The 27,423-nt window shown below is 40.5% G+C and overlaps 1 protein-coding gene across 2 annotated transcripts in view; it reads left to right on the top strand.

The window, feature by feature from the left end:
• Positions 1-27,423, top strand: part of Cerkl (ceramide kinase like) — a 97,427-nt gene that overhangs the window by 48,939 nt on the left and 21,065 nt on the right. Inside the window, exons 3-5 of one of the 2 annotated variants that reach the window (XM_052182783.1) lie at positions 11,354-11,485; positions 18,370-18,433; positions 23,923-24,065. In XM_052182783.1, coding sequence (XP_052038743.1) covers positions 11,354-11,485; positions 18,370-18,433; positions 23,923-24,065 — 339 coding nt within the window. The remainder of the gene's footprint in view (positions 1-11,353; positions 11,486-18,369; positions 18,434-23,922; positions 24,066-27,423) is intronic. The other variant, XM_052182784.1, reaches the window with a different exon arrangement.

The following is a 27,423-nucleotide window of genomic DNA, read 5'->3' as shown; positions in this document are numbered from 1 at the left end:
ATGAAATCATTATCTGTTATTTTATAATTTTCTACTTTGGTGGGTGACTAAATGTCCAATTATGCAATCAAATTAGATTCCTGAGATGTTAATTGTATTTGAATGATAATTATTGTAACTGAGCCTATGGTTGGTAAAAGGTAACCTAGTCTATTGGGTGAACTGTCTCTCTCTCTTTCATCTGTTCACTCTCGATCTAGCTGGTGCTGGCTCCATTATCTAAATAGTGAAGCATTACATCGTCCCACCAGCAGGTGATTCCTTCTGTTAATTGTCCGCCCCTCATGTTAGCTGGTAGAAAAAGAGATTTGTTCACACTGGCAAACTGCATGCAAATTTCCTTTTAACTTGAAGTCAAACTGTGGCGTTAGAATTATTTATATCTATAGGAGTAAAGATCAGTACGCATATGCTTTTGTTTGGCAATAAAGGGAAATCAATACATTTCAACATAAATCACCTAAGATAGAGACTATCTTCCCCTCTAAGCTCTGCTGGGAGATAGTCAGATCTTCCGTGAAAGGCTTTTACCACCGCTGTTACTCATTAACCGGGCATGCTTTACTCTCAGAAACTGTCAGGCAGTGCGGTTAGCTGAGCAGTTTGTTTCTCCTGATGAGGCTTTAGCTTTCCAACAATTTGGTTGCTTTCTTGTGTGAAATCGTCGTGACTATCTAAAAAACTACTGCAGGATTCTGGGCTCCTAACTTGTATTGAGCACCCTGCTGTTCCCATTTCACCCAAACTCAAAAAACAGCACAGATGTGAGTCTGGGGGTGGTGTCCCCGCAGCTCTCGGGAGCCTTTGTTTGGAGAGCACCCTGATTAACCCCCACCCTTCATGGTTCATTGACTCACTGATAGATCAAGTTTAAACTAGTACATATTAGCACATTTGTTACTAACAGAGGAGCAGTTGGCCATTCTGTTTTACACTGCTGGTTCATTGCAAACTGGCGTGCTAAAAAGGTCTCTACTCCGGAGTATGAATCGGGACGTTACCAAGGGACTGAGAATCCAGGCAGTTGCATATTAATATTGACTCGTGCTTCTATTTAAATCCTGGATTATCTTCTGGGGAGGTGCTCATACTATTGTATAGTTATGAATAAGTGATCACTGCCCCTGTGAAATTCATTTTTTTTCCTAAGGGGTGGGGATTTAAATGTCTCAGTATAGTTTTATATTAATCAGTCTGTCCCTGGATGAGGTCTGGAATCTGATGCCTGGTCTTGTGCCAGGCTAAAACGTTGATCACTGGCTTCTTTGTAGCTGCTGATCTGACATCCATCCTGATAGTGTTTCTATATTCCCAAGTTCTATGAAAATGTTTCTGTTCAGTCCAGAAGGCATGCCTATTTTCTCATCAAACAAACAAACAAACAAACAAACAAACAAACAAACAAACACATAGCTTCCCTTTCAGTTTATCTGGCATATGAATCATTCCTTAAAAAACAAAACAAAACAAAAACAAAAACCAAACTTAAAGGATGGTGCCTTACCTGCCTCACTCCACTTTCAGGGTCTCTGGATGCTTTTAGATAGTTAGTTCTTTTCATAAAAAACAGGCTTACAGAATCATCTGGCAATAGTTAAGTGGTGAATTTTGCCTTGGCTTCAGTGCTCACCAGTGCTGTCCTCTGGGCCCCCTGCCTCTCAGCGACTTCCTTTCTCTTGTGAGATGATGAAGGCTGAATGCCCAGTAGAGCTCAGGGACGTCACACTGAGTCCAAGACAAGGACTGAAAATTGGAGGCTGCCTTACAAAGCACACAGTTTTGTATAGACGAAGGGCAGCCTGACTCTCCAGCACTACTGCTGGCCTTGGATTCTAATCGATTTGTTTCTGGAGAGTGAACTGATTCAAATTCTGAGCAAAAGGATCAGTGTTTATGTCCTATGCTGCTATTAATTTAGAAAAGCATTTGCCAGCTCTTAAATAGTTTCTACCAACTTTAACTTACCTCATACAGAGTCTCAGTAGGAGACGATGGCTGAAAAGATGAACCTGACAGTAAAGAGGTAGTCACCCTTTACATGCTTAATACACTTTCCAAAGAATTTAGATGTCTGTCATAAAATCTGGTTTTGATAGATCAATGGTTTTCCCTCAAATATTTATCTAGGCCTTTTCAGTATACCTTAGAAATTAACATAAGTGCTTTGTGCTTTTTTTTTGTCTGTTATATATATACCATAGCATTTTGGAAAATGTTCTATAATACAGCTTGTCACTGTGTTAATCTCTTTAATTGGGTTTCTTAATGCAATTGCAATCTGTTTTCTATTTTTATTTTCTTTCAGTGCACACACACACACACACACATGGCAGAAAGCAGAAACACAAAAGTTTTGATGCAAGGAGATCCTGTCTTACTAATACAAGAGGAATTTAGAAGGACAATTGAATATATTTCTAATCCCCTTAATGGTGATGTGTGCTACCAGGAAATGGGAACATATCATTTGCCATTGTGACTTTCCTGCAATAATGGACTGCAATACATGGCACTGTAAGATAAGCAAATCCTCTCCTCACATGGATTGCTTTTGGGTCAGGGTGTATTGTCACAGCAATAGGAATAAAGCTGGAACAGTACCTATATATACATCACCTCAATACTATACTTCTTACTGCTTTCTTACAGTGTTAAACACTGTATCACTGTGTTACAAGTAGATTACAGACATTGTAATATATCTACCTGATGAATCTTTAATATAATATCTACCTGAAATTTACCTTTAAACCAGACATTTCATGAGTACCCAGACATCATTATCCACCAAACTTCCTTATTATCACTGGTCCCTAACAAAAATGTCCAATTTCTCATAATGTACTTTTAGTTAATTTCTATCATGAGTCTTTCATTTAATTAATTATATTTAAATGATATTTGATTTCTTTCCCTAGTTGTTGTGTTTTCTTTGACACTGACTTTGAAAGAGCCCAGATTATTGGTTCTATAGACACTTTAGTGGATGTAAGGGTTACTAGGATCGCTTGTCCTGGCCTCTAGACATCCTGATGTGCTGTATTTAGGGTGGTTCTTTCTGATGAGATGCCAGGTGATTCCCCCATACTGCCTGGTGGCTTCTTCTTAGTATCATTTATCCAGTTCTTTGGTCCTCTAAATACAAAATCTAGAATATGTGAAACTAGGTTTTTATTCAAAAGTTTAATTGGATTCATCTTGGCCGTTTCAGATAAAACTGTAAATGGTGCTGTGTACCTCATATTATGACAGGTGGCATGTAATGATGACTGTTTCACTATTAGGCAAAACTGACACCTTTGTTAAAGATGTGACAACCAGATCCATCTGTTGCAACATTTCCATTTAAAAACAGTAAATTCTGAGTGGTTCTTCAGTTTCAGGGGAACATCTAACTCTCAATTATTATTCTTATAATGCTTTGAGATGGATCAGCTATCCTTGCCTTATCTAATTAGTTATGGGTGATATAGGGATTTCAGTTCAGTCTTTTAATCGGAATTAATGCTATCCTTCTATGAAATGGATGTGTTTGTATCTTGGGGTATTTTGCTGCTTAGAAACACAGGTCCACATTAAAAGGCAGGATAACTACTTAATTTGTAATTACAAGTTTTCAAAGCAAGGTCCAAATGCCTCTAGCCTGAGTTGCTCTTGAGTGAGATTAGACAGTTCTCCATCACACAGCAAAAAGTGATCTGCCAGAGAATCACATCGTAACCAAAAGCATTCCTAAAGAAAGCAGAGGGTTTAGAAGAAAGATTGCTGACTGGCACAATATCAAATAGTCACTACTTGCTGTAAAGAAGCAAAGGCCAGGGGCTTGGTGTATGTGATCGTGTGCATGGTAATTAAGAGCACTGTGCGCTATAGCTGAGCATGTGGATGGTGTTTAAGAGATTGGCCAAACAGTCAATGATTTGGAAAAAAATTGACAATGGTGCCGGGCTGTGATGGCACACACCTTTAATCCCAGCACTTGGGATGCAGAGGCAGGCAGATTTCTGAGTTCGAGGCCAGCCTGGTCTACAGAGCAAGTTCCAGGACAGCCAGGGATATACAGAGAAACCCTGTCTCGAAAACTAAAAGAAAAAAAATTGACAATGAAGACGAGGCATGAAGCACACCTTCACAACAAAGCACAGAGATGTCTCTTCTACATAACTGTCTGGCAAAGAGATCTCATTCTAAAGAGAAGACAGCATGCCACATTCCATAGATGTTGATCTCTGTCATTGCAAAGAAACATACAACACATATGATATCTGTAGGAACAAAGTGGTACCGTGGATAGGTACAGGCATGGGAGAAGCACAGATTTAACAAGCACTCCTCATCACCAAGACTGATTGGGTACCACCACCCTTCACTAGGGACATAGCAACAGCCTTGAGTCCTGCATGTGGTGCTGTGTCCTAGAAGAACTAGCCAATCACTGGGTGGGGTGCTTATTGTGTAGATTACATTGCATCCCCACTTGTGTAAAACTGGTATTTTATTGAGGCAGAATCTAGATGTAGGTTTGCATTCCCATCTGACATGTTTCTCATACCACTCTCTGTGGACCTCCTGAAGGCCCAGGTCAATACAGTTGAATCCTTTACAATGTAAGGAGCACTTTGATATCAAAAGAAGTGATAGGATTGGCTAACAGTGGACCCAATAGCTTTATCTTGTACCTGTTGTACCACCCTGCATTCTAGACAGAAAAATGTTGTTGTACCATCAGAGTTCCCAGTCCAGCTATCTGTGTGTTCTGTGGATCAAGGGGTATAAACCAGAGCATAGCCTAGCAGAGCCTAGCATGTTCACACCCAGTGATATCTGCTTCCTGTCTCTGTATGACTTTGGATCCTGACAATTAAGAAGTTTTATCATAAATATACTTTCCCATGGGTGTATGAGAACTGTTCAATCTGATCAGACATTTAAAGCAAGTAGGCCACCTTACTAAATCAGATGTCAGTATATGAACCAATATGTGACTTGGAAGATGAGTTGCTACACTGGAAAGGATATTCCTCATTATCAGAGGAAATAATTTTGCCTAGGAAAAGGAACGAGACTGATTCAATTTACAGTGTGTTCATGGAGCTGATGTCAGCACGACAATGCAAGTCTGACACGGGAAGCCTGGGATAGCCTGCGTCTGAAAGCCAACAATCATAAGACATGGGTATGTTAGCAACGTGATAATGTGTGTCTTAAAAGCCTCTGTGGGAAAACACTCAAGATATTCCTCACACATTTCAGAGCTGACAGGATTGTCTTTTACCAGTGGGGCTACGGAGAGCCTAGACAGGTGGGACCAACCACTGCAGATAGAATGCTGAACAAGTGAAATTTTCTAACAGTTGATAAGAGGGCACTTAAAACAATCATTATTGCTGATGAAAGTAATTGTTAGCCTAGACAATCTAAGAGGTTACAGGGAAACCCTATGATGAAAAGTGGGAGAATAAAAGATAGTTTATGTGCCGAGATCAATAGTTTCGATTTCTGTAGCTGATATAAAGTAAGGAGATGGATGGGGGAGCTATATTGACAGCAGCAACAGAAAAGGTGAAACAGTACAGCTGTTCAACATTTATCTGAAAATAGTTAACATGGTACTGAGGGATATAAAGAATTAATTATGTAGAAATATGTGTTTTTGTGTAAAAAACTTAATGTCATAAAAATTTTAAGGTAAATTTAATTTAGTGTAAACCTATAAGATACTAGAAGGATTTATGATATTAGATAAATTGATTTTAAAGATCATATGGGGAATGGCTCAAGCAAGTATTTACCATGTGCAAAGCCTTGGGTTCAATTCCCAGCATCCAAAACATCAACAACCACCACAACAAAGTGCTACACATGACTAAATGAACAACCCTCCAACCATACACCCGAGGAGCTACAGCTTCAGCCATTTTTGTGCATCTGAGGGTAGCATTGAACTCTGAGGGCTGGAGCTGGGTTTGTATCTCCGAGACATGCTACATGGGGTCCTGAGAACAAAGCCTAGCATAAAACATGGAAAAATCCAAGCTATTAATCATGGAAAGAAACAATCCACAGGAAAAGCTGATCAGTTAACGTGTGATGTTGGTCAGGTACACTGCCTAGGGGAGAAAATGTGAAGCTAACTTTCCATTTTATTTCTTCTACCAGAATAGATCTCAGATAGAATTTTTAAGAATATAAAATTGAGACCACAAAAGTATTAAAAGAGAAATAGAGGTGTTTAAAGTCCCAAAGGACCTTTAAATATGACATAAGATTCAGAGGCCATAGAATAAATGATAGAGAAACTCAGGGGTAAGTACTGAGAAATCTCAGCATGAAGGAAATGCCATAAATAAAAATGCAAGGCCAAAGAGACCATGGAATGTATTTCTCACTATACAACAAGCAGCCATGATTTTGCTCCAGGCCAAAGCACTGTGATAACTAAAGCATCCAGTGAAACACACAGAACTCCCTTGAAATATATGGTGTGGTGTTCAAGCTTGCAGAGAAATGGAAGTAGTCTTTTAAATATTTGCGTTTTCCAACCTCTTTCTCAAGAAAACACTAAATTGAAACTAGAATGATATAGACATCCTAATTGCATATCCTTGGTCAAAGGGAATCCAACCCGGGTCACAAGACTTGGAGGCAGGTGCTTTAAGCCCTGAGCCATCTCCTAACTAGCCCCGAAATCACGTTTAAAATAAGCACTTTGTTTGACCAGAAACAAAGATGACATACAGAGACTTTGAGTACATATGCAGGCTGATTGTGTGCGCCTCTGTATTTCTGGAAGGATTCCTAGAATCTTATCAGTATTTGCCTCTGGCAGAGGACAGCTAGGTGTCCTAGAAAAAGCAGATTAAGATTTTGGGTTCTGTCCCTTGTTTACTCTTTTACTTGTCTATAGATGGTTCTCAAATTCACATTTCCACTGAAGCCCTTTGGGGCAGAGGAAAGCATTGCCCTAAGGCCTCACAGCGATCCGGCTTCAGGTTTGGACAGCACAGTCAGCTGACCGGGATGGTCTGTGGAGAGCTTGAGCCTTGGGCAGTGTTGCTCCTCTGCTAGTTTTGCCAGAGGCTGAAGGGAGGTGTTCTTAGATCCATACTGTTTGGAGCAGACTTTCTAGCCAGAACTAAAAACAGTGTGATTTCTACCCCAGCACCAAAGAAGACTCCTCCTTACCGACCCCATCCTCTCCAGCTCTGCAAGACTAAGCCAGCACTGTTCCTTGCCTCCTGCAGCTGCAGACACCCTCACTCTGTCCTCTGGGAGGAATGGCCCACCATCGGTAAAGTCTTCAATTTCACCTGCTTATCACACCCCCCACATTAATATTTGGATACACTCTTGCCTTAGCTCTCCTGAGGGCCTACAGCTCCCCCTGCAGTCCTCTAACAGGGTGACCACCTCTAGGAACCATTCATTCCTGGCGAGGCTGCTGTCTTCCTTCCACTTCTCTCCTCCCAGCCTTAAAAGCTCCCAGCTCTGACACCAATCCTTCAGGCCTCCATTTGCATTGTCCATACTTGTGCCTGGGTTTTTGGTGATGTTCCCACCCCCCATAAAGACTAAAATTTCTATTGGTACCTACTCTGCTATATTGTGCTGGGGGCAATTTGATATTTTCACACATGTTCTTTTAGTTTCTATGTCAAATCCATCAAAGAACTTGAGTCTTTTACTTTATCCACACTCTCCCATAATCCTTTTTGACAGGGTCCTGCCACACAGCCCTAGCTGATCCAGACCTCTTTACGTAGTCCAAGTGGACACTGATCAGAGTTGGTGCCATAGATGTTAACATTAGATTTTGCATATATTTTTGAAGTGGAAGAAGACTCCTGAGATATAGTATGGGAGAGTGGAAGTGCTGAAAGTTGGGTAGATATAGGAGAAGCAGAGAGATACACTGTGTAGAAGAACTAGTGGCAAACATGGAATCTCTCTGTTTCAGTTCCACTTTTATTTATTTTTTAAAGATTTTGTATTAGATATTTGCTTTATTTACATTTCAAATAGTATGTTTTTTTCCTCATTACCCCTCTGAAAACCCCCTATCCCATACACCCTCCCCTCCCCCCACCCCAACCCCCATTTCCTGACCTGGAATTCCCCTACACTGGGGCATTGTCAATTCCACTTTTAAAATACTTGCAAAATCTATGTTACCATCTATGGCACCCACTCTGATCCAAGACCAATCATCTTCTACTCAGAAACTTAGCCAGCTGTGCTGACTCTGTCTTCCTGTGGTTCTGCTAAGAACACCAGCTTCTACACAGAATGAGCCTATTTAAAACCAGAGGTTATATTACTGCTTTGCTCAAAATTCACCATACATCTCTTTCTAAGGAGCAAAAACCAAAGTCCACAGAAATCACTGGAAAGCTCTGAGAGACCTGACTTTCCCTACCAGGGAGTCACCTCTACCTTCTCTCTTTCCTTTGCTGTAATTTTGTCCATAGAATAAATACCTTCTGGCCTAATCTGAATTCCTTCATTTCTGTGTCCAGCCATTAGGATGTCACCTTTGTCAGGACAGGGACTTCACTAATGGAGCCTCAGATGGGCTGCTTCTGCCTGATACACAGCAGGTATGGAGGTGTTGGTGACGAAATTAGGATCATAGAAAAATGGAAAAATTAAAGTCAGGTTTTACACCAACTGTATGGATACTGTCTGTTTACAAAAGAAAAGAAGACCTTCAGGCTAATGTAGACCACTAAACGTAGATGGACGAGGACAGATTTACTTATGACTTTTGGTACCTGAAGTTTATAGCTAGCTCCTGCCTCTGGCCTGGTCTAATGAAAGCAAACAAAACATTAGTCTGCTTAGTTCCTGGTTAAGAAACAGCAACAGTGTTCTCATCAGATCCAGAATCTCGCCACACACAGCTGCTGCTACTGCTGCTGCTGCAGGATCTTGTAAGGGGGAAAGTTTAGGATTATGTAAATAGTCTTTCCTAATTGTCATCTGATGAATCAGGGATCTGTTACTTCTTGCCTGAATCAATTTTTCTAATTTCTGGAAATAAGTTTCTTCTAACTTTGGAATGTTTCCTGCAACTACTGTTGTTTTGTTTTATTTTCTTTGTTTGTCATTTGCTTAGTGTCCATGTAACCTGTCAATCTGAATGCTTAAGAAAAGCCTAGCACAGAGTAACGTACTGTCAAGCCTCCCATTTTTAACTGAACTGTGGTTGGTTAGTGGAAGCCTCACGGCATCCCATCAGAGACTATTGTATGCATGGGACAGAAACAAGTTACCGGAAGAGCCTGCAGTGAAGAAGGCAGACTCCGGGGATGACAAAGAAAGACTCTTGGAAAAAGTGGGATTTGGAGCCAGTCTTGGGAAAACAAAAAACAAGCAAACAAAACCCCCTCCCAAAACCCAAAACCCAAAACAGCAACAACAACAACAACAAAAAACCAAAAAGCAAAAAACAAAACAAAACAAACAAACAAACAAAAAACCTGGTAGTATTTTCATTTTTTTAAAAAAGAATGATTGAAACAGAAAACTGAATGCAGACGGCCCCTTGGCAGCAGCTTTGACATCTGACGCACTGTGATGGCCCGAGTTATCATAAAGGAGTTGAAACTGCCCAGGAAATGGGAGGGGGGCGTTTAACTCAGCTCTGTGTGCTCTCTTAGGCTAGTAGCACCTAGAAGTTCTAGCCCTGTAGGATTGCTAATGAATTGGAGAGTCATGGAGGAAGGCACCCCAGTCGGGGTGGGGAGCCCCACACAGACACTCCTTTCCAGACCCATAAGAAGCAACACTGCCTTAAACACACCCCATACATTCCCATCCTCCCATACACTCCCACCCCATAAACTCCCATAGTGTTTCATCCTTCTGCTTTGAGTCTAGATGTCCTCGCACTGTTGGTTCATACTAGCTGCATCTTTTCTGGTCAGGATAGAAAACAAAGGTCCCATAAGTCTTTCTTGAAGGTTGAATGCAGGAGGAGATGAACTGGGTTCACATTTGCAGTCTCTGGTGGCCATTTTAAGGGATCTGTCCTTAAAGTAACAGTGTCCACAGCAAAGATGCCAGGAAAGCTTTGGAACAGTGAAGCACTGACGGGAGCGGCTATGGTGGAGTCAGGCAAACCAGGGGAAGCAGGATGGCACAGGTGCGGAGCCCTCCCTGTACCAGAGGGGGGTGGTGGTGAGAGGTCCAGGAGGAACAGCAGCCAGCACTTGCAATGCAGGAGTCTCAGGACTCACTCAAATACAAGAGCTGGAAAAGCAAGGCACACACATGGATGGGGGTCTCAGCACATGTGACCAGGAGGCCAATAAAACTCCTTACAAAAGAGACCCTGAAGCCTTCCTGAGAATGCCCAACCATGCCTCTTCCGTTCCTCATCCCAAGCCATCACTGATTTCAAAACAGTATGTGCAGGTTAAAGGAGTCTATTACTTTAAATATCATGAAAGAAAAAAAATATTCTAAGTGTGGTATAAAACATGGAGTTTGATACAAATGGACACTTACTTTCATTTATCTTTAGTGATTTCATTCAAAACGAATGTTAACCGCTTTTGTAACCTTAAAATGCCATCTTCCGAGAGCAGCTTCCCACAAAAGAAATGGTTGTCAGCTTCCTTTTGGCTCCCGTCCCTTCCTAACAACAGACAATTTGCTCTGCACCTGCTGCAAGTGGGTTCTCAATGCTAAGCATCTTGCCGAGCCCAGAAAATTGCAGTATCAAATCTCAGTCCCAACTGTGAGGCAGCACAGTGACCTATTGCCTTTGGGAGGGGGTGCTTTCCCAGTCCCCAAGAGAAAAACAGTCTCTTCCCTGCCCACTCCTGGGATTTGAACTCTGACCTAAAGCCCTCTTTTAGCTACTAGCATAGCACGTCCTGCACTAGTTGATTCAGTGACCTGCCCCTGCTTGCTCAGTTCTGTCCCAGGAGTCATGGGGTAGGTCAGATGTCAGTAGGCCTGAGGTCAGTAGGTGTCCAGTTTCAGTATGTGTATGTATCGAAGGAGAAGAAATGTCCCTCTCTGTTTGTCACAGCCCACAGCCTGTCTCCATGAAACAGCAGAGTCTAATCTGTGAGTGGGTCAGCAGGCATCAGCACTGCTTTCGTGTTTGTGAGTTGCTGCAATTGTTTATATCATTCTCTGAATAAAATGCTTTTTATTATGCATGACTTACTTGAAGAGGGAACGCCTCCGGTTTCACCTCCAGGAAATCAGCCAATTAAAAGTGAAGCCATATCCAAATAAGAAGGTTAAGATGCACATAGCAAATGCCGTTGAGATGTGTGTGTGTGTGTGTGTGTGTGTGTGTGTGTATTGGATGGCCTAACTTTACTCATTTTCATTTTAGGTTTCACAAGCAGGCCAAAGGCTCTCAAGATCCTCCTCAACCCTCAGAGTCACAGAAAGGAATCTGTACAAGTCTATTACGAGAAGGTGGAGCCTCTGCTGAAGCTGGCTGGGATAAAGACTGATGTGACGAGTGTGTCTTTTTGTTTGTTTGTTTGTTTGTTTTTGTCTGTGTGTAACTTTACCACTTAAAAACTCCACAGGGAGCCCACAGTCATCCTACTTAAGCATGGACAGCTGCTCACAACAGTAGGGCTTTCTTCTGCCAGCTTCAGAGCTGTGATTCTCTCATTGTGCCATGACTCCTGGGACACTTCTGTACTGGATGGTTTTGGATGTCAAGTTGACACAAGTTAGAGACATCAGAGAGGAAGGAGGCTCAGTTGAGAAAATGCCTACTTGAGATCCTGCTGTTGAAGGCATTTCCCCAATTAGAGATCTAGGAGTGAGGGTCCAGCGCTTTGTGGATGGTGTCATTCCTGGGCCGGTGGTGGTCCTGGGTTCTATGAGAAAGCAGAGTAAGCAAGACGTGGGAAACAAGCTAGTGAGAAGCATCCCTCCATGGCTTCTGCATTAGTTTCTGTCTCCAGGATCTTGCCCTGTTTGAATTTCTGTCCTGACATCCTTCAGGAAGTGTAAGCCAAATTAATCCTTTCCTTTCCAACTGACTTTTTGGTCATGGTGTTTTGTTACAGCAGTAGAAAACCTGACTCAGGTGACTTCTTTCATGGTAACAATTATTAGGTATTATTTGAAAGGAAATTAGGTTTTTTGACATCTTCAAGAAGATGTGTGTTATTTTCACATTTCTGCCTAATGTTTTTCTGTGGCTCCTCCCTTGGGTTGTTTCTTTGTTCTGACCCTGATCCCTGCTGGTTAGGTCAAAACTAAGCACTATGCTGCTGTTTTTAGTTGATTTTGGAGAAACCTGGAATTGATCCATTGTAGAATATAAGAGTGTACTTAGCTTCTTGCTAAAGAAGATAGGAAGTGGCTAATCAAAAAATTAATAGAAAGAGTGTCAGTAATGTATTTTGGGCATTTACATTTTGATGACCAAATTCCCCTGCTTTATTAAAAGTCAACTTATGTTCACCAGGGAGGGCAGACATTGCCTATGGCCAGGACTTTCCTGGCTGTGATCCCATATAGCATCACCATAGCAGAAGGAACCTGTTTCGCACTGTAGTCAATAGAATCTATTATGTAATTAGGCTACTCAAACGACAAGCCCATCGAAGTCCTAACGACATCTTTCTCCAGGAGAGGCCTGGCTCTGCTCAGCTGGGACAGATAGGGATGGGTCTCACACTGTTAATGAGGTCTCTGAAATTCATGTCTTGAAGAACTCAGGTAGAAAGAAGTTGCTCCCCAAAGAATCTTTGCGGGAAGTTCAGTCACCCCAATGACTCCTGTCTCCCAACCTGGAGGTTAAAGAGAAGTTACTCTCAGTAAGGAGATGCTCAACTTATCCGCCAATGCCTATAATCCTAGCACCTGAGAGATTGATGAGGATGACTAGGGGGTCTGAGGCCAGTTTGACCTATATAGCAACACATGCTCTATTAAAAACAAACAAATAATAAAATAAGAACAAAAGACAAAAAACCCTCAAATGAAAGTGAAAAAGTTAGCTTTTACGGTTGTAACTCTGAGAGTATTTGCAGGTGATTCGCTAAGGAAATACACAATTCTGATTCATCCCTGTTTTCTATTGAATAGTTCCAAAGATTGGAGTGATTTGAGATCTAAACTTAAATGAATATCAAGCTCATTAACAGCTCCTATATTTTCCATATGCGAACACTACACAGCAGCTTGCATGGGCGTTACTATGTATCAGTCAGTTTATGAATCCATCACTGGAACCGAGGCTCTAGAGTACCTTGTACTTCAGGGTTTGAGGCAACTCCACCACTTGTTCCCAAGCTTTTGTGGTAAGCCAGACAAACAAGCAAATGACCTCTCGAGGCATTTTTGTTTTGTGCAGTATGCGAAGTTATGGATCCAAACAGATACTGAAGCCTGAATATTGTTTAGGCACATGCATAAAAACTTATGGTGTCTGAAAGTCATACTAATTTTGATGAGGGCTCAAGAAAACCACGTGAGATTCCAAGGAGGTAGAGAAAGGAGGGTAGAAGGAAAGAATGCATAGGAAGGGGTGGTAAAGGGATCCATAATATCGCAGTATCTTGGGAGCTTATTTTGTAATTTTGGCTATACCTTCACAATTTTGAATGTGTCTTGAATCTGCCTTTTCCTATCTTCAAAAAACAGTTGACCATTAAATTTCATCCTTTCTTGGTCTTGCCTACTGGCATGTATATGTCAGAAGAGGAGACCCTAACATGTGTCAAATTTTCTTTTAGTTTGATTATCTGTGTTCAACATAGGACAATTACTTCCTTCCCTGGAACCTGAGGGTAGAGACCCTCAGTTGAAGGCTAAAGGAAGATACCTGAATAGAACATGAATTCTATTACAGGAGAAGGACAAACTGGCCTTGGGAAGTCCCCCAGCAATGTATCTCACCCAGGCCTGAGTCCAGACACAGCTGGCTCTTGTGCTGCACTCAGCATTTGCTTACCACATCTTGACATACAGTTGCCGAAGGTTTGTTATGATGGTGTTAAAATAGGATTTGGCAAAGATGAGTCCACCAGCAGAATAAAAATAAGAGAGAGAAGATGGGAAAGAGAAAGATGAGGAAGAGGAAAAGAAGGAGCAAGTGGGAGGAAGGAAGAAGAGGCAGGTGAGGAGGAAGAAGAGAAAGTAGAGGAAGAAGAGGACGGGAGATATCAGGGCATGGGTCTTGAACTGAGCGGAAGTATTAGAAATGTGTGATTTTCTTCTTACGGTAATATTGGTGAGTGAAGTATGCTCTGTGTATCTTCCAAATTCCTAAATATGATTTATTATGTCTTAGCATAAAATTTGTGTTTAACATTATAATGTGCCTAAGCTATTTCAGAAAACACATTATTATTTTTTTGTATTTGTGCAAAATAGTTGATTACTAGCTGCCTGATGCTCCTCCTACAGGCAAAACTATACAATTGCATCCTTTGCTTGTGAAAGGATCTTCTGAGGTATTATCAGCAAAACTTTTACATTAAAATATTTTCTTTTTGTATCAAAGACTTAGCAAACATGTGGACCCTGGAAAATTTTTAACCTTTCTGCCTACCTTGCTTAAATTGTCATATAAATGTGGTCCTTAGATTAGGAGTTTCATTTTCATGAAACTATGTAGCCAGATTCAATTCACCTTTTAATGGGAAGTAATATATGAAGAATAATGCAAAAAGATCATGCATCTACTGCATGTCCATTGATTTAACACAGACCTGCCCCAGTGAGTCCAAATGGAATGGGAATTATGTAAATCCTATATGATAATTTATTAGGAAGCAATGTTGTGGAAGTATTCAGCATGATTTGAATATTACATCTATATATAATACTTTTTCACACATGTATTTTAAACGCAGATCCTACACATTAATAAATTTATACTGGTTCTCTTCCATTGGTTCTGACTGCCTAGCCACTTCCAAATATAAATCAGCACTTTTTGGAATATTTTAGTTAAAACTGTAGCTTGACAAGCTTCTATTTCCACCAACGTAGGCTCTTATCTAACAAGGGCATCAGCAATCCTGGAAGTGCCCGGGAGAAACAGATATTTACTCTAATAATAGATTGGCCCAACAGTCAAAGGAGAGAACAAGTCTTAAGTCCAGGCCTACACATGACATGCATCTCCCTCTCAGACTCAAAATGAAATTATATATATAAAAAAAGGTATTAAAGTTTATACCATGAAAGATGCTAGAGTTTGGAGAGGTCATTGGGTGACAGGATAATGCACAGAACAAGAAGATGGAAAAGACAGAGAAAATAATCTCAAGACCAGATAGTTCCAGTTTCCCTGGTAGGGTGGTGTTGAAGAGAGTGCAGGTAGCATGTTGTAGAAGAAGGCAGGTGTTTGGCTCTCCCTGTAGGTATCAAGGAACCTCAGCTTGAGAACCTTTGCTAGAGGCAAAGTATCATATCATTGAATAGTGTTGACCCTTGAGTGCATCTCAATGCCTTTGCGCTTCCTTTAGGCCTACTTAGGGATCAGTTGATCTAGCCCAAGGCCATACAGCCTGCTGATCAGGAGCACTGTTGGCCTTGCAAATTCACCTGTCTTGTTTTCGTGCAAGTTATAAATTGCATAGTACAGAGAACATGAGAGCTGACAGTTAGCTCCTTACAATTGTTATCTACTGTTGTTAATGTTGTCCCTTGTAATGATACAAAATCAGTGCATTCTATCTGGTGTGTCGAGCCACCACGCTCTGTGCCCTTCTGTGCATTCACAACAGGTACTTTAATCTTCAGTCACCCTTTGCTTTGACAGAGGTGTTAGACCTGCTCATGATAATTATCATCATCATGGTATAAAGAAGCTTTTCAGAACATAGCTACGATCACTGTCAGCTCAGAGTCCCTGGGGATGCCTAGTCACCAGATAATTCTGCCTCCTGAAAGAACAGGGCTTTTGTAAGGTCATGTGCTTTCTTTTTATGGGGTTGTGCTTTTTTTTGGCTTTAGGTCCCTGTGACTGTATTATTTTTTCTTTGTTCTGTGTGTGGTTCTACATTTTCAGATTTCTCATTTCTTATTTCACCCAGCAGAAAAGGCTACTAAAGAAATAGCCACTAGGCTATCTGAAGAAATTCAGCCATAAAGTATATGTAAGGGGTAGGGAAACAATTAATGAAAGTTACATCCGATTTGATTACAAATTCATTGTGAATATTTAATATTAACCTCAAGACATTATGTGCCCTAGGCTTACTTCTCCAAGCTCGTAACATTTGTGCTGCAGTGGAGCACACTGCAGTAAAAGAACAGGACGTTACAGACTCTTACATCTCTAACATGGAAACGGTGCAGAATGCGGACAGGACAGGGAGGCAGCATCGTAGTTAATGAAATTGTTCAGCATCCTCTCTCCATAATTGTTCGTGAAATGATGACCAAGGCTCTTTCTCATTCTAAGGCCCCTAACAGCTACTCTTGTATATTTTATTTTTCCCTATTTCACAGTTATATAAACCACAGTTTATTCTTTTCTTTATCATTATGTTTTACTATTTCATATCGCATTTTTTTCAGTAGAATATGTTATGTATCTCCAGAGGCCATTAATTTTATTCATCTTGTTAAAACATTTTATACCTGTAGATTTCTCAGTCACTTTTCTTTTACATTTTTATTGTGTGTTTTGATTCAGACAAAAAAAAGTTATTTATTTTTTAACTTATCCAATACCCATTAAGTTTACTTGCTCATGGGCTACAGAGATGGCTCTGTGGTAAAGAGCACTGATTTTCCTTTCAGAGGTCTTGGGTTCAGTTCCCAACACCCATATGGCAGCTGACAATTTCTTTATAACTCCAGTTCCAGGGGCACCTGCACCATTTCACAGGCCCACTTAGGCAAAACACTAATGTATATAAAATAAAATAATTAAAGAATTTTAGAAAGATTTCTGTGCTTAGATATGTTACATTAATGGATAGTCAAATTCCAGTTGAGATATTAAAGAAAAGTGAAGTTGTAAAGTATTTATCAAAAGTAATCTTTGGTATACAACCTAGAATTGCTTCATAGCTTATGTGTTTCTTTATAGCAACCCTGATGATCTTTAACATGTATGTATAGAATTGCTTATTACATTGCTTTGAAAGAGAAAATGGCTATACATGTATGATTATAAATGAATTATCAGCACACATCTTTTATGATAATGTAACCTTGAAAATTTATGAATATTGATATTTTGAATGTTCTTATACTTTGTCTTTGATTGGAACGTAATAAGTTCTGGTGAATAAGCGTGGGGAGAATTACAATGTAACAGTGCTAGATACAGAATGATCCACTCAGACACCAAGCCTAATAATTTTTAACAATATCCAAAAACATCATAGAAAAAGCTTGGACTGTGCTAGCACCAGGGACAGACAGGCATGAAAGATTAATGTAATGTTGCATATAACGGTGCGTATTCTTACACAAAAAATCCATCTGCAGTGTCATGTCAGTCAGCAGAAATCTTTGATGGGTGGATACAGCTGGGCTGTCTCTTCTGGCAGGGATGCCCCAGAAAATGCTAAATGTGCTTGGGATGCTCCGTGCCATCTGCAGTGCTCCCACTCGGCCTGTCTTCCCCGGCATTTTCAGTGCTGCACGGGATATTAGCAACTGTGGCAACAGAGATGCACGGTGACAGACTCGTTTCTCTGTGGACCTGGGCTCTGGTCCTGTACATCGGCCTCCCTCTGGGTTCACATTTCTCATCATCTGGGTGGCATTACTCTATTTCGTCATAACCAGCTTCTCCTCTCCTTTCTTTCTCCTCTTTCACCTCTGTCTTTCTCCCTCTCTTTCTCCCTCTCTTCCTCTCTCTCTTTCTTTCTCCCTCTAGTTCTTTCTCTCTCTCTCTCTCTCTCTCTCTCTCTCTCTCTCTCTCTCTCTCTCTCTCTCTCTCTCTCTGTCTTCTTTTTTTCTTGAGTATATCAGTTCCACACACATGTTCTTCTGGCATGTAAATCTTTTACTAACCTTTTGACTAATTTATTCATGTAAGATTGCCAAAGTGATTTAACGTGAACTGTTCAATGCCAGCAAATATGCTGTATTTTCAAAATATTCCTGTTCCCAAGCTTCTGATTGTCTTATTTTGGGAAAACTGAACAGACAGGCAGTGAGATAAAATCCCTAAACACTGTGCTGCACATCCCTAAATGACATACATGGTTGAAACAACTCTGTGGTATTCTTTTATATAAAGCTCTAAAACATACCAGACAATGAACAATTGATCCTCTATCCTATGATTCAATTATTTGAGAATAAATGCTGTTTTATGACCTGCTGACAATATTTTGCCAAACTAAGCTGCAAAACTATACATTATTATTTAAATTATTCACTCTTGTGTGTGTGTGTTTTTTATAGTGACAGAATATGAAGGGCATGCCCTATCCCTGCTTGGTGAATGTGAACTCCGGGGATTTGATGGGTAGGTTATATTATTGGTTTTCATGTCTATACAAATTATTTTAGTAAGAGTTTTGTTAGCTTTTAATCACTTATTTGAGACTGATAATTTTCAGGCTCCGATATATATGTTATATGATATACATGTGCTGATAATTAATGATAATATATGATGGTCATATATACCTCAGGGTCTGGTACAGATTGATCAAAAAGAGAAATGTAATTATAAATATTGAGAAACTACTCTATACTTAACATGCATATATTTGCACTTACAACCCTTAGTGTTTGGGTTTGGCAATGTGAATAAAAGAAGAAAATTTATGAAAGCTATAGTATTCATCATATGGCATAATGATGTTATGGTCTTCTTTTGGAAATTTATTGATAGCTTAATAGCTATCTAGTAGTGAATTTTGCTGTGATTGATTATGGTAGATTATTTTGTAACAACATATCTATTTTAAGATATGATATGAATAAAAGACTCTGGCTTTAAGTATCTCTTAATTTATTGACTAAGTAGATAAGGATTTTTTAAATGGGTTTAGCATTTTATTGTGAATGGTTGTCACAAAGGTCTATATTGCATATTCAATTAAGGTAACACTATGCAGCTTTAGTTTTTATTATGAAGGATAAAAAAATCCTTATTCTAACTCCCCTGCTCCCACAGATGGCTGGGCACTTAAAGGGGGGGCAGTTGCTTTCTTGAGACCTGTACACCCCCACCCCCCACACTATGCTTTCAATAGTTCTAGTACAAAATCTCCTTGGTCTGGTGGGACTGATACTTCTCTCTTTAAAAAAAAACACTGACTCAGGTAACATGAGGAACAAAGTGGTAGGCTTGGTTTGCAAGGGACCTATGAGATGCTTAGACCAGGGCACCATTCCTCTACCATCGGGGATAGTAAAGAGCAGACATGTACCAAAGAACCCCCTATTTGTTTATTTCTATTTCATCCTCATCTACAAAACCCTCTTCTTTGTCCTTGACATTGGCCTCCTGGTGCTTCTGATACTTGAACTAGAGGTAGTTTATGCCTGTATGGCTTCAGTGAACTACATCTCACCAACACCCTCTCCTGCAATCCAGTGCAGGACAGCCTTGACCTGGAATAGGGCCAAGAACTGCTCTGAGATGTGCTTGAAGAGTGAGTCTGGATATGGGGTGCTCGTGGCTAATGAAGGCAGAGGCCATCTTCAGGCCCCTATGCCAGGGCGTTGAACATGGGCACCTTGATGTGTTGGGGATCCCCTCCACACAGCAGCTGTTGTTCTTGTTCTGGAGGGCCAGCATCTGCATGTCTACCTCCTTCAAGGACATGGGGCGCTGAAAGATGACGGTCATGGTCAGATAGTGGTCTTGGCATGGGTCACAGACAATCATCACGTTCTTGGCATCAAAAATATGATGGATGAGCTTGGACGCTGTCAGGGTCACTGTACTGCTGACTGTCCAGGGTGCCAGTGGGGTGAATCCAGGCATAAAGAACTGTGGGCGTGGGAAGGGCACCATGTTCACAGTCAGTGTGCACAGGTCAGCGTTCAGATGGCTAGAGCATCCCAGCTATGTGGTGACACTACACAGGGTGGCAGACACCAGGTGGTTGCCATCCCAGAAGCAGGTGTCATAGACATTCATAAAAGCATTGGAAACTTGTTTCCAGTGCGTTGCTGGAGTGTACTAAATGTGAATAGCAGGAACAAGTCAAGTGAGATACAGAACTGACTTGCAAATGTAGTGGATTACCATATATGATGAAAACATATTGCTATGGGTAGGATATTTGTGTGATGCTTGCTATCTGGGAGCTGAAAAAGGCAGCGTGTGGTTGATTTTGCCACGTGGTGATCACGAGGAGGCAAGAAAAGACCAGCAAACCTGTGAGATATAGAAAGGGAATTGATCTTCATTTACCCCAAAGTAAAAAGAAAGCTTTAATGCTTCCAATGCATGAAGGGAAGTGCTGCCATCAAAGGAAGCACTGAACTGTAGTAAAAAAAAAATAGGAGTGCCTAATGAGGCATAAGGTTTAGAAGGTAAAACATGATCGAACAAAAGAGATTGAAAAGCAAGTAAACCTAGATGGTTATACTATATAAGCGTTAGTCACAAGAGGACTAGGTGGGAATCACTTTTTAATTTCATACCCCGAGATGGACAGAAGGATAAATAGGCTACAATTAAAGAATGTTATCTTGGAAGAGTGCATTCAAAAGTTAAGATTGGGAAAGTCATGTGAATGCTGAGCAACTTAGTGTGGCACATGGTCCCAAGTGACAAGTGTGAGAAGATGGTGACTCCGTCTTAAGTCATTGCTTTGGACCCTGGTTAGTTGTGGTAACTAAATAAGATGTGAAACCTGAAATTACTCACTGGGTGCCATCAGACTCCCTGCTGAATGTGGTACCTCCCTGTGGGGATTCCACCCTTAGAGGGGATTTAAGCAGCCTCTGCAGAAGGAAGAGAGATTGTTCAAATGCTGAGTGAGAAGTTTCCCTTTACCTCAACATAGTAATCTTTTGTTTCCCATGTAGAAATTATTTTGTACTGTGACGTTAAAAGGTACATAGAGCTTTTCATTATTCCACATTATTAAATCAGTGTCCCCTTGTGTTGTATAAACTACGTGAGTGCCTCAATTTGCTCTGATTTTATGGTATGCTGATTTACTTTGGGTGTGTAATAGTTTTAAATTTCTATTAGAAGTTATGCCTGTTCTAAATATTTAAATAATTCACTTATTTTGATGGGTTGAGCTTTCCAAATCAGAGCTGGCATGTTTGGAGTAATCAACTTAATTAAAAGGTAATCATAATTCCCCTTACTCAGAAATACACAAGCCACCGTTAAAACACTGAAAGAGTCATTTACTAAACACTGATCAAGTCTCTAACAAGAATTGCTCAGACCCAAAATATCCTGCACTGAACCTGTTCAAAGAACGGCCACAGGAATATTTTGGGAAAAAAAATGGTACAAAAGATTTAAAGGTGAGACGTGGCCCAATATAGCATTTTGGTTTGATGAGGAGTGGGATCTCTCCTTCAGGAGCTGAGCCTGGGGCATCTCTGTTTGGTGGCAGTGGAGTTGTTGATTGGATGTGGTTAGTAAGTTATTCGTGGCTCCTAGACATGAGTCGGAGAAGCTACAATCCAAAAAAGCTTCAGCATAGCTTAGTCAGCAAAGTAAAAACAGTTTGGAAGATGATGTTTAAGAAATACTATTTCCTAAGATTTTTGAGTTTTAAAAAACTAGTTCCATATGCTTCTGGGAAGACACATTGTGACATATTTCGAAAGCCAAGAGAAACAGCAGATCAACACTCATGACAGCTGGTGTCCCACTCCAGTGCGTTCGAGCAAACAGTGTGGGATCCGTAGCTAAGATCTGGGGAAGGTTCTGGTTCCATGCTTCCCCTATTTATGCTATAGAACGGCAAAGAAGAGAGGGCATCAGCTGTGCGGACTCAGAGCTCAAGGCGGGAGCTGCGCCCACCCTACGGTCAACACTGTTAAACCATTCTCAAGTATTTATGCTGTCAGAATCCTAATCTTTGCTTTTCCCTTGTACTTTTATTCTATTTTCCTGGATTGTTCTTTCCACAACTCGTTTCTTTTGATCATAATACTACTAGATACATATAAAATACAATGTAGATAGTACTTGGCTAACATTGACAGTTTTCTCAGATTGACTTTGGTATCTGTATTAATTAATAAGGGTTTGTTGTTGCTGCTGCTGCTGCTACCGCTGTTTTAAACCAAACTCACAAAACCAACCTGACATTCAACATTTCAAAGTTAACATTGGTTGTGACTGATAAGCAGACAGTCCCTTTAGACCTTCGCCATTACTCTTTTAGAGAAGCAAATGAAATATACCCCAACTCCACTTTTCTAGAAAGAATCATTCTACTGAGGCCAGGGGCAAAGTTGACTTGCTCTGAGAACAAAGGAATAATTCAAGTAACTCTACAGTAATAAAATAAACTATTGCAAAAGGATGATTTTTTCTTCTTTTCTTATAGTATTCCATTTCCTGATGTTTTTAATATTAAATACATTCCTTGGGCTACTGTCACATACCTGGATGTAATCATAAGAGTTGGATTACGATTTTTCTCTCTGGTGTGACAAAATACCTGATTTTTCTTGGTGGGGGTGGGGAGGGAACAGCTTAAGGAAGGAAGGGTGTGACTTGGCTCAGTTTGAAGAAGGTTTAGTCTTCAAGGCAGGCTCCTGGTTGTATTTAGTTTGGGAAGAAAGCCTGCAGGATCGGGCTGCCCACGATCAATGACTTTCCTCCTCAGTGAACTCTTCTAGATATACACTTGCAGAGTTGTGTTTCTATGCTGGTCCTAAATCCACTCAAGTTGACAAAGACGATTAATAGTGACCTAGTAGTTGTTTACGTAAATCAGTATATTCCTTTCTAATTCAATCAGTTTCATGTTGACCTTACTGGATCAAATTGATTTTCAAGGTAATACAATTCCAATGAGGCTACATTCTTTGGATTTCATATATAGAGTGGAAAATGATACATTGAATGATGGTGTAGATACTCACTAGTGGGTAACCACTGGAAAGCTACTTAATATTTCCAAGCCTTAGCTTCCTGATCTGTAAATGGAAGCTATCAATATCTATTGTCTGCAGGTATCACTTAAATAAGTTAAAACCTGGAAAGTACTGAGAATAATGCTCTCTCTCTCTCTCTCTCTCTCTCTCTCTCTATATATATATATATATATATATATTCACACACATATTCACTAATTGATATTCATTAATGGTACTTATTTACTGTTATTTTATTGTTACAGTTATCATTTGTATTTGTTTCAAAAGATTTTCCTAACAACATTTCACAGATTATTAATTCATTTATTTATTTGTCTGGTAGAATACTCACTGGAAGGGCATCTCTAACTCTAGCAATGAGTTAATATGATGGTGTCGCTTGTAGTCATATGGTGTGATTGTATGTTATACAAGGGTCAAGCTCCTTTCAGCTAAACCAGTTTTTTGGAGGGGAGAGTTTATACGATCCTTTCAGATCATACACAAACATCAGCATGTACATAGTAATGGCTAAGAGTTTTAACAGAGTTCATGAAACGTAGGGAGATCTCATGGAAAACATTGATAGCAAACAGATAAATTTTAAAAAAACTGGAAGTGACATGATTTTGAATGTTAACAGCCAAATGCTGGTTAGATTAAAGTTAGAATTTTCACTTTTTTAATACCTTGTAACTCAAATTATTTTGTCTATGGAGAACTGTGGAGGGTTCTGGTTTTAGAAAGCGTACGGACCTGTGCAGTGCTGTGTCTTCTGAGCCATTGACTCAAACTAAATGTTTGAAATTATTTGAGTGCTCTTATCTACTACACAGACACATGCACTATGTATGTGAGGCTGGAAAATGTTTTAGATTCTAGATACCATGAATGCAGACTAATCCTGCTTTCTTCTGCTTGCTTCCTTGTTTGCAGTGTGGTCTGTGTTGGTGGAGATGGGTCTGCGAGTGAAGCCGCCCACGCTCTGCTCCTCAGAGCACAGAAGAACGCTGGGGTGGAGATGGACTGCGTTGGGGCTTTGGTTGGCGCAGAGCTTCCGCTTGGCTTAATTCCAGCAGGCAAGGCGTAGTAGCCACAAACTCCTTCAACTGCACCATGTGCTAGCTCGTTTTCTATCTCTGTGACAAACACCATGACTAAAACCAAGCTGGGGGAGAAAAGGGCTTATTCCATCTTACAGCTTTTACTCCATCATGGCGGGGAAGCCAAGTCAAGACCTGGAGCCAAGGCTGTGGAAGGGTGCTGCTTACTAATTGTTCTCCACAGCTTTCTCAGCTCCCATCAGACCGGGAGTGGCACCACCCACAGTGGGCGCGACTTTCCCATATCCTTCATTAATGAGGAAAACATACTTTGTATCCCACAGACTTGCCTACAGGCCAGTGTGATATGGAGATACCTTTAAAGTGAGGTTCGGTCTTTTAGTTTGTATCGTGTTGACAAAACTCAATACGTACGATGTTCTCCTCCTTCATCCCATTTCCTGTTTGCTAATATACATAGTAGAGCATTTCCTGTTTGCTAATATCCATAGTATAGGGTGAGTTAAATGGGGCAACTTTGGCTCTGAAATAGCTTCATTTGTCTCGCAGCATTTCTTCCCCCAAGCACATGTGAACCTTGGCACCAGTCATTTTGGAGCCTCATTTTTCCTAATCTACATCAGGAGAACCATGTATAATATCCACTTGACTGCAAGGTTATTGTACTGTGAAGCCTGATGTGTATAAAGGGCATATAGACACTTAAGCACTTACCAGTGGAGATTTTATTTCTCTATGAAAATAATCTAATGACCTCTAGTACCAGCGAGGAAGTTTCAAAACATAGCTGCTCCGAACATGGTGTTTACAATGTTCTCCGGAGGTAAAACACAGATACCGTCAACAGATAGCCTAGAGAACCAGAAGATTCCTTCTACCTGGATAGAGAACCAAGGTCTTGGAGGGCAGTCTTGTTCGAGGCTCTTCATTGCTTATGCCAAGCATATCCCCAGTGCCTTACAATAGGGAGTACACAATAATGTTAAGTTTTGTGTGTATACAGAACATATATTAAGTAACACCTAAAATGTAGGTTCTACTGTAGCATGGAAAGATATTTTTCCTGCAAAAATATTAAAAGCAAAGGGATACCCTGAAAACATTTGCAGAATAGAAAAAGAGCCTTTAATGGGAGATGATGGTGTCATAGTAGGACAGTTATGGACAGTCCTGCGTGCATGCCACAGAAAACAGTCTGAGTTTGATCTGGGAAGCAGTAGAGAACTGGGATATTTCAGATCAGGGGAATCATTCAATGACACCTAATCTAGGAGGGTTCATTTTGATGCAGGGTACAGAATTACTTGTGGGAAAGGTTGGGAGAAAGCAGAGGTCAGAGCCAGGGAAATGGAGAGAGGCAATAATTCAGAAAAGAATATTCTATCATGTATATAATTCATTCATTCATCCCACTGAGCAGTAACAGAGGGAATTTGTTACTTTATTTTTTTTCATTTAAAAAGGTCAGCCTTTCTATCACTGCAGTAAAACACTATGAGGATGGAAAGGTTTGTTTCATTTTACAGCTTGTATTACAGTATGTATTACAGTATGAAGAGAACTCAGGGCAGGAAGTTGAGGAAAGAACGCAGAGGCAGGAAATTCGGCAGAGGCCATAGAGGAATGCTGCTCACTGGCTTGCTCTTCACAGTTTGTGTAGCCTGCTCTGTCATGGCATCCAGACCACCTGCCCAGTAGGTACACTACACACAGGGAATTGCGTTCACCACTCAAGAAGATGTCCACAGGCCAATCTGGTGGGGCACTTTCTTAACTGACATTCCCTCTCCCCAAATGACTCTGCCTTATGTCAACTTGACATAAAACTAACCAACACAGAAAACAATGTACAAAATTACAAAGACAAAAACAGGAAAACTTTTTTTTGTATGAAAACAGAAAATGTGTGTGATTAAAGAAAAATCAATGTGCATTTGATAACCATATCATGTCATACATTTAGATGTATCCATGCTATGCATTTTGCTATTACAGAGATAGTTGTTCTTATGTACTTAACATGTGAATGGTTCTGGAAGAGATTAGCTTTTATTATTGTAAAGTATATTTGTAATTTTGCAAGTGTATATGTTATTCGGTAGCTACTTATAGGTATATCATTAAAGAAAAAAAAACCAGATACGGATCCAAATACCTTTGTGAATTATAAAGTCTTTCACAAAATCAATAATTTAAACGGGGAGAGATTAGAATACGTCTTAACAATTTAAGGTATTATAAAAACCAATACTGGTCTTGAAGAAGATAATGAAGGGCTTTGACGAAAGGAGGCAGGGGGAAGAGATGCAGTTTGCATGATTGCTTCATCCGAATTTATTTCTTGACCCTTCAGTGTCCTTTCAGTAGTTCCGCCTGTGGCTGGGGGGAGCTTCCTGCAGGGTGTGTGCCCAGGCTGCTCTTCTTCTCATTAGCACTTGGATCTCGGAGGTCAGTCACTAACCACCATAGCGCACAAGGGGAAAGGGCCTCTTCCAAGAAGTGTGCATCTGACACGGAGGGGAGCTGGTTATAAAAATTGGTCATTATGCTCACGTCTGTAACATGCAACCAGTTTTTTTTTTTTTTAAACAAGGGCATAACGTTGAGGCATTGAGGATCCCTGCCCCCACCCCATCCCATCCTTCTTAATTTCAAAGCACATTTCTTTCTTTTTTTTTTCAAAGTACATTTCATATTTGAAATATATCCTGTTTTTCAGTGGCTATTTCCAGGAATGGCATTGTCATCTTTTTGTTTTGAAGATGCAGCAGGCTGCCAAACTCTGGTAGTTGGATAGGAGTTGCAGCTTGCTAATTCTAATAGGAAAGGACAGTCATGTGTGGCCTGTTTAATATAATGATGCTATGCCCAGTCAGGGCTTTTGATGAAGAATTGGAACAAGAGCTAGGCAGGAAGTTTCCAAGCTGCCCATGAGGAGACAATCTGCCTTTGAAGCCATTTGCCTCCTGGAGAGAGACACCCAGAGGGAGAGTGTTTAGTAAATTACTCCACTGAGCCAACAGACTAAGCCTCTGAATTATCCTCAGACTCAAATGTATCAGATGTGGGAAAGCCTGTATTTGAACTGCTGGCCATTAGGAATGGTGCTTGTTGCTATGGCAACCGGTGCTAAGGAACTATACAAACAGAGTCTGATTAGAAGGGAAGGGGGTTGGGGAGTTAGCAAGGAAAGCCTGAGAGGGCATAAAAATAAAAAAGCAATCCCGTTGTTGTAAAACAAGACTTAATCCACATGCTGATGGCTCGGAACCATATATTCCTATAGAGTTTGCATAAATAAATTCATGCTTTCCAATTAATTTGAGGAGGATAAAATATAGCCGAGGGACCATTAATTTCTATGATATTTAAG

The sequence above is a fragment of the Apodemus sylvaticus genome, chromosome 5 (assembly GCF_947179515.1).
Source record: "Apodemus sylvaticus chromosome 5, mApoSyl1.1, whole genome shotgun sequence".
In the NCBI taxonomy this organism is placed as follows: Eukaryota; Metazoa; Chordata; class Mammalia; order Rodentia; family Muridae; genus Apodemus; species Apodemus sylvaticus.
The sequence above is the reverse complement of the archived record's forward strand: the minus strand, read 5'-3'. Positions and strand labels throughout refer to the sequence as shown.